General features: G+C 67.7%; 2 protein-coding genes across 2 annotated transcripts in view; one reads left to right on the top strand and one right to left on the bottom strand.

Annotated features, from left to right (window-relative positions):
• Positions 1 to 415: 415 nt before the first annotated feature.
• Positions 416 to 2,655, bottom strand: MNEG_5093 (hypothetical protein; the record flags this gene model as incomplete). The annotated part of the gene is made up of 7 exons (XM_014046432.1): positions 416 to 642; positions 788 to 844; positions 1,081 to 1,224; positions 1,450 to 1,576; positions 1,764 to 1,898; positions 2,153 to 2,243; positions 2,504 to 2,655. The coding sequence occupies 7 exons, from the start codon at positions 2,653 to 2,655 to the stop codon at positions 416 to 418; spliced, it is 933 nt and encodes a 310-aa protein (XP_013901886.1).
• Positions 2,656 to 4,183: 1,528 nt separating this feature from the next.
• Positions 4,184 to 7,500, top strand: part of MNEG_5092 (hypothetical protein) — a gene marked incomplete at both ends in the record, with an annotated part of 8,399 nt that continues 5,082 nt past the window's right edge. Inside the window, 4 exons of the mRNA XM_014046431.1 lie at positions 4,184 to 4,756; positions 4,994 to 5,906; positions 6,234 to 6,402; positions 6,606 to 7,315. Of these exons, the coding sequence (XP_013901885.1) occupies positions 4,184 to 4,756; positions 4,994 to 5,906; positions 6,234 to 6,402; positions 6,606 to 7,315 (2,365 nt within the window). The remainder of the gene's footprint in view (positions 4,757 to 4,993; positions 5,907 to 6,233; positions 6,403 to 6,605; positions 7,316 to 7,500) is intronic.

Genomic DNA, 7,500 nt, shown 5'->3' with positions numbered 1-7,500 from the left:
CTGCCTTGCCCCGATCCTGCAAGGACCACCACGCCCAGCTCCCTTTAGAACCAAAAGAGGATTTCTAGACATCTGCGCGTGGTGGGGAGAGCGATGCCTGGCCGGGGACCGTGCCAGCCCATCCCCGGCGACACTTTGCGGTCACTAATGACGACTGCCTCGCCCGCTTTTTGGCGGCAAGGTGCGCCATCATGGCCAGGCAACACGAAGCCTTGGTACATGCATCTGCTCTGTGTGAGATTTTCTGGCCAGGATTCTCGTGTGCTGCAGGCTTCCCGCCAGCTTCGCGCCTCGACGCCAACAGGCGGCTGTCAGCTCTCCATCTGGACAACCTTCTCCTTCGACCCCTGCGCCATCGACCCTCGCGTCCCATTCCTGCGTCACCAGAAAAATTGCAGTGTCAAATGCAACATTGTTACAGCAGCCCCGACCCCGGTCCCCCCGGCCGCCGCCCAAATGCGTCCGCTGCCGCCTTGTCAGACAACCGCAGGCCTGAGGCCGTCCCGATCGATATCATCCCCACTGCGCCGCCGCCGCCGCCGGGCTGGCGCAGCAGCGGCGTCAGCTCCGGCACCCCTTTGATCACCGGCACTGACGAGAGCTGTGCGGCCCGCAACCGCTCGTGAGAGTAAAGGCAGAACCCTGCCACACAAAGGACGAATGTGAGCGGCCGGGTGGGGAGGGGTGAGCGGGCGGGCGGTGGGGCAGTCCTCAGCCAGGTCGCATCGCAGTCAAGTGGGGGTTGTTGCGCAGCTGACGACCCGCTTTGATCCAGGCGACGGCTCACCAAGTATAGCTAGCGTGCCGCCTGCGACGAATTTGAAGGTCCAGATCGCTCCCTCGCCTGGGGGTGCCGGTCGCGCGGGGCGCGTCAGGGCCCACGCCGCGGCCCGGCTGCATGCAGCTTGCGCGTGACATCGCCCGGACAAGCGAAAGCATGGCCATGGTGCGGCATGGGCAGCCGCAGCTGCAATTGGGCCTGAGCCCAGCTGCAGGCGCAATCGGTCCACGCCAGACGAAGCTGTGCAGCTCGGCACACCAAACTCACCCATTCGACCACCCAGCTAGGCAGCCACCCACCCAGCATGATTGCAGACAGCAGGAGGACCAGCACAATCTTCATTTCCCCAACTATCGTCATCGCCGTCGGGGTGGTGACGTGGATGACCAAGTAGTGACTAACATTGTAGGCCAAGGCGACCACGCACGTTAACAGCAGCAGCCCTGCTCGGTAAAATGTGAGGCATGCATGCACCGCAGTCAGGCTTGCAATTGAGTGAAGCTGCTCAGTATGTGATACTTCACTGGCAGACAAGCGCATGTTGCAGGCGTGGTTGCTGCAGCGCAGTGAAGCTGAGCCAAAAATGCACGGACGACAGGATGTCACTGATGGGCGCCCACTCAGGGGTGACCAGGATCACTGCGCGACGTCAGGGGGTAGTCACCCACCAACGTAACTAGACTCTGCCTGCAGCCGGTAAGCCGTCAGCGAGGCATACTCGAACCGCGCGTGGAAGGGCAGCAGCGCGAGGCAGGCCACGGGCGACGCATAAAATGTCAGCCGCAGCGCGTCGACCTGCAGAGCGGCGGCGCGACGGCGCGGCGGCGTGGAGCCGTGAGGAACGTGGGAGGGGCCAGCGTCGCGATGCAACCAGCGGGCGCGGCGCAGGGGGTCGCCAGTCGCGAGCTACCACAGCGAGGCGAAGCGCGCCCGGGCAGCGCCAGGGACAGAGCAGTCCCAGGTTCTCATGGCAAAGCATCACCTTTTCGCTCATCACTCGGGTGGAAAAGGACGCCGTGAGGCCGTTGCTGATCGTGCCCACGAGGCAGAGCGCCACGCCAACGAGGTTTTGCCGGCTGGTGACCTCGTCGAACGAGGCGACAAACACTCCCACGACCTGCAGTCAAGGTCGAGCCCAGGCAAATGCTTTGGTGGCACATATACATGCGTTGGCATGCATGGGTCGCTGCAGGTGATCGGACACAAAAAAATAAGCTGCGAAGCAGGCGGCGCTGAGCCAGGCATGTGCGAGAGCTCACTCCCTGATACCAAAGGCGGCCGCCAAGGGCAACGCATCGTCCCTCTGCAGCACCCCAGCACTGCCCAGTGTGATGTGTCAAGGGCATGGTCCAGCAAAGGGTGGCCGCGCACCAGCATGAGTAGGGCCAGCGTTTCGTTCAAACCGGGGGCCTTGCCCTCCCCCAGGACAGCAATCAGGCACGAAACCACAGGGACAGTCGACCTGGGGGGCAAGCCGCGAGGCGGGTTAGTGCACAGGGGCGCGTCAGGGGCATGGGGATGCGCGTGGGTGATTGGGCGCATGGGGGCAGGTGCGCTGGCGGAGGGCCCCGTGCCACTGGGGGAGAGGGACGGCGTTTGGTGGCGCGTTTGGGGCGCAGGGAGCGCAGCGCACGGCTGCCGCCAGGCCTCGCCAGCGCGGCGGGCCGTGTGGGCCGCCGCCGCTCTGGGGGCCGCCGGCCGCATGCGTCGCGCGGGGCCTACCTGATCAGTTGGTTGAGCGACAGGGACACCAGCAGCAGGGATGCGTTGTTGACCCCTATGTTAATCGCGAAGAAGCCGCCAACCGCCAGCAGGCCCGTCCACGAGCGCTCGAGCGTCTGCTTGTGCAGCTGCCGGAAGGCCGGCAGCAGCATCACTGGCAGCAACGCCGCGAAACAGAACGCCGCGTGGCAGCAGCCCAGGAACAACGGGAAGCCGAAGCCTAGGTGTGAGGGCAAGGACCGGGGAGAAGGGGCTGAGCGGCCTGCCCGCGGGTGTTTTGGGGGCGTGGTCAGGTTCTGAGGTGGGTGCTGAGGCACGATTTTGCACTTTTTTTAGCAGCGGGGAGCCGCGATGCCTGCACGGCCTGCGATGCGCATGCGGGCATACGCGCCGAGCCCTTGGTCTTGGGGCGCGATCACACCCGTGCGGACGCGCGAGCGCCCACCATAAAGGGATAGGAACCATTTGTTCAGGAGGTTTAGAGTGAGGTTCAGGGCCAGGAATGCTACCGTGATCACGACGCGCCCCGGCAACGAGGACTGCCAGGCGCCCGGCCCTCCCCCAGACGGGCCCGCTGCCATGGCGCGCCCGCCGGGCCGTCGCTACGCGTGTGCACGCCGGCCGGCGGCGGGGAAGGGGGGGCCGCTGGGTGATGGGAGAGCGCAGCCAGCCGGGCTCCGCGCGGCACACTGGCGCGGCGAGTGGGGTGCGCTACGTCCCGCAGCACCACATGCGGCGCCCTAATGTACTGCTGTGTACCGTCTCCTGTTGCTTATGAGATGAACAAGAACACACTTGCCGCGCTCGGCTGGTTGTGGCAAGACCGCTGAGCGCACGCTGACTGTTGCCCTGGCAAGCTATGATAATACCTCGACAGATCCAGCGTGTATGATACAGACAATTGCTATCTACTGCAGGGCTGCAAAAAGGATGCAGCGCACGGGTGGATGGACAAGAGAGCCTGGGTGAGTGCAGCCAGTGCCCCAACAGCAAACGGAGTTCGTGGAACGGTGCAGTCCACGTAAGACTTGAGTGCGCTGCTGAATGAATCTGTGTTGGGATTGTTTGACTCGTCCAGCAGGTTTCTGCCCAAGATCGTGAATCGGTGTGTCGTGCTGCGTCTACCAAGGGCAGTCAGCCGCGGCTTCACAGCTACGTGACTTACAGATACGACACCAAGTAAACTTCTATCCATTAGTCAAGGAAAGTCACGTTGGAAAACGCGTGAGGCGTGGGGGGGCGCTGCTGCAGCGTGCCCACAGCTGCTCGTGCTGCTGCGGGGACACCAGCGCGGCGGTGGAGCGGCAGGCCGGCCCCGTCCGACAAGCACGGCGGCGGCTGCCTTGCAATTCGGTAAGCCCAGCAAAATGCTGGCAGTGGGCCGTGCACCTCCTCTGCACCGCAGCGCCTCACGGCATCTGTTAGCGAACGAGCGTGTGCATTGAACGAGTGCATGCAGTGGAGGAGTGCGTGCACGAGCGGCGCGCCGCCGGCGACACTCGGTCCTACGCGCCACTCATACCCCTTGTCCACCAACAGATACCAAGAAGAGCTTGCGCGCATGCGCGGCGGCAACATGCGCTGACATGGTGCCGCACCCGCCGCCGCCTCAGCAACCGTACCTCGCGCGCGAGCCGCGCCACCAACAGTCGGCCCGGCGGCTGCCGCGGCCGGCCCCCGATGCAGCGGCCGCGCTCCCTCAGTGCTTTTTTGGCCCTCGAGGCCGTCTTTGGCGAGTCCCTGGCGCCGCCAGCAGGCAGCACCCTGCGGGCCAGCGCGGCGCTCGAGCTGCAAGCCCGACCAAACGGCAACATGCCGGATGACGACGGGGCTCATCACCACCAGCTGCACCACCAGCCGCAGCAGCAAGAGGATTTTCAGGAAGGGCACTTGGCGGGTGATCCAGCGGCGCACTCATGGCAGCTCCAGGAGCAACAGCAGCAGGGCCTGCAGTGGCCGCAGCCCCCGCCGGCCCCGCGCCAGCCGACCTCGACGCAAACGCTGCTGCTGCCGGCGGCGCTGCTCGCGCGCAACGGCAGCCCCAGCCCCGCCAACGGCGCCGCCGCGGACGACGGCTATTCAGCGGGCAAGGCGCGCGTGCCCTGGCCCAAGCTGCTGCGCCGCCACTGGTTCGCGCTGCGGCGCTCCGCCACGTCCGGCCCCGCAGCGGCGCTCGCTGCGGCGGCGGCGGCGCTGCTGCTGATGGCACTGCTGGCTGTCTTATATTCAAAAAGCGTGGCGGCAGGCTGGCAGGTGGGGTGAGGGCCGGCCGTCGGCGCAGCGTCATGAGCGCCATGGCCAATCTGTCGTGTGCAGCCGAGTCTGGCCGCAGCTGCCGTTATGACTTGTTGGTTTGCTCCTTGTGGCGATCAGGCTTCCCACAACCGAATTCGTCCCCACCCCAGCGCTTCAAGCCCGACACCCAGCAAGCGCGCACAAGCCCTCTCCCGCCCCGCCCCGCCCTGCCCCCTCCCTCGTCGCTCCGCGCAGCTCGGCGCCGCGCCGCCACCTGCCGCGGGCCACTTGATCTTCCTCGACGCCGGCAGCACCGGCACACGCGCCCACGTGTTCAGATACGAGGCTCCCGGCCGCAAAGGGGGCGGCCAGGACGCATACGCGAGGATCGTCCTGCCCGAGCCAAAGCTCAAGGTCGAGCCGGGCCTGTCCCACTTCGCCCCCGACCCCGCCGGCGCCGCCGCGTCGCTGCGCCCGCTGCTCGACTTCGCGCGCGAACACGTGCCGCCCGCCGCGCGCGCCGCGACGCCGGTGCGGCTGATGGCGACGGCCGGCCTGCGGCTGCTGCCCGGCGGTGCGGCGGCGGCTGTGCTCGACGCGTGCAGGCGGGAGCTTGCAGCTTCAGGCTTCCTGTTCCGGCCTGAGTGGGCGGAGGTGATCAGCGGGCGCGCCGAGGGGCTGTTCGCGTGGGCGGCCGCGAATTACGCGGCGGGGGCGCTGGAGGAGGCCGCGGCAGCGGCGGCGGTGGCGCGCAAGTCGCCGCGCGACTGGGGGAAGTTTTCGGGGCTGCTCGAGCTGGGGGGCGCGTCGGCGCAGGTAACATACCTGCTAGTGGACAAGGAGCGGCAGCAGGAGCAGCAGCAGCAGCAGCAGGAGCAGCAGCAGCAGCAGCAGGAGCAGCAGGAGCAGCAGGAGCAGCAGGAGCAGCAGGAGCAGCAGCAGCAAGGGCAGTGGCGGGGGCAGGCGCAGGGGCAGCAGCAGGCAGCAGGACAGGGACGGACAGAGGGCGGTGGCCGCATGAACCCCAGGGAAGATTTAGAGGACGAGCCGTGGGGCCAGCGGCGGCAGCAGCAGCAGCAGCAGCAGCAGCAGCAGCAGCAGCAGCAGCTTGAGCGGCGCCGCAGGTCGCGGCGCGAGCGGCGGAAGCACATCCACCTGCAGCTGCCGGGTGAGCCTGTTCGTCGCGCAGCCCTGGGGGTCCTGCGTCGCGACGGCCGTGGTAGCAGCGGGGATGCTTGGCACTCTCGGGCAGACAGGCTAGTGTGCATGGGGAGCGACCGCAATGCCTTCTGATTGCGCAGTGATTTTTTCCCCCAACACTGGCATAGTTCAGTTGACACCGCACACACTTGCACGCTCGTGCGTGGGCGGACACACACACTCACATGCTCACACATCACTCTCTCACAAACACATACACACACACACACACAAACACAAACACACACACACACACACACACACATCCCCCCCACACACACTCACGCAACCCCAGGCGTCACCAAGCGCCTTTTCACCCACAGCTACCTGGGCTATGGCTTTGATGTCCTGGAGGCCAAGCTGGCAGCAGCTCTGCACCCCGACAACGCCGTGCACGGCGCTGCTGCGGCGACCCCGGGCAGCGCCGCCGCCGTGGCGGCAGCGGACCCATGCCTTCCGAACGGGTGCGGTCCGGCTGTTCTCGGGTTTGCGGCGGGTTCCCCCGATGGCCTTTGCTGCTGCTGCTGCTGCTTTGGGTGGCACATGCTGCGGCAAGACATATCTTGACGCGTTGCACCCGCCTGAGCCACCTAGTTTGTGGCAATCCCCAAGCCTGGGCAGCCGGCTGATCTGATCCCCCTGGTGTTGCCGCGCGCCTGCATGACAGGTACAAATCAAACGACGGCCGTGTCGGCGTCGGCGACTGGCATGAATGCCAGCGGCGCTTGGCGGCGGCCATGAACCCAGACGGCTGCCGCATGCGCGTGTCGTACGCAGAGGCTGTCGCGATCGCCCCGGGCGGTGCGGGTAGCAGCAGCAGCGGCGGCGGTCACGGCGCCGGCAGCCTAGACAGCGGCAGCCCAGACATCGGCAGCGCAAACAGCGGCGGCGGCGGCGGCGGCGTCAGCTGCCCGGAGTTCCCGGAGTCGCCGCCGCCGCTGCCCCCGACGCTGCTCGCCACCGAGAACTTCTTCTACACCGCCGCGGCGCTCTCCCTCCCGCCGCGCGCTGACCTGGCGGCCCTCGAGGCGGCCGCGGCCGCTTTCTGCGCGCGGCCGTGGGAGGAGACGCTCGCATCCTGGGCCGCCGCCGGCGCCGCGCTCGGCGCCGGCGGCGGCGCGGCGGAGCAGCATGCGGGGCAGCAGCGGTTCCTCTGGCGCTACTGCTTCGGGTCGGCCCTGGTTTGGACGCTGCTGCACGACGTGCTGAAGGTGCCCCAGGGGCAGCAGCTGCTGTTTACGAACACGCTGACGAGGCGGGACGGGGCAGAGGTCGGGCTGGACTGGGCGCTTGGAGCGGCGGTGTGCGCCCTCATGGGCTGCACTGTGGACGACGGCGGCGGCGGCGGCGGCGGCGGCGGCGGCGGCGGCGGCGGCAGTGGGGGCGGGCTGTGGGGCCGGCCGCTCGCGGCCGGCGGCACGGGGCGTTGGGCGCTGGCCGCGGCGGCTGGCGCTTGCGCGGTCCTCGCGGCCGCCACGGCGGCGCGGCGAATGCGGCGCGGCGGCGCGCCCCTGCTGGCGCGCTGGAGGCGCGGCGGCGCCGGCAGCCGTGCCAGGAGCGGC

Source organism: Monoraphidium neglectum (genome assembly GCF_000611645.1).
Source record: "Monoraphidium neglectum strain SAG 48.87 unplaced genomic scaffold scaffold00742, whole genome shotgun sequence".
NCBI lineage: Eukaryota > Viridiplantae > Chlorophyta > Chlorophyceae > Sphaeropleales > Selenastraceae > Monoraphidium > Monoraphidium neglectum.
The sequence above is the reverse complement of the archived record's forward strand: the minus strand, read 5'-3'. Positions and strand labels throughout refer to the sequence as shown.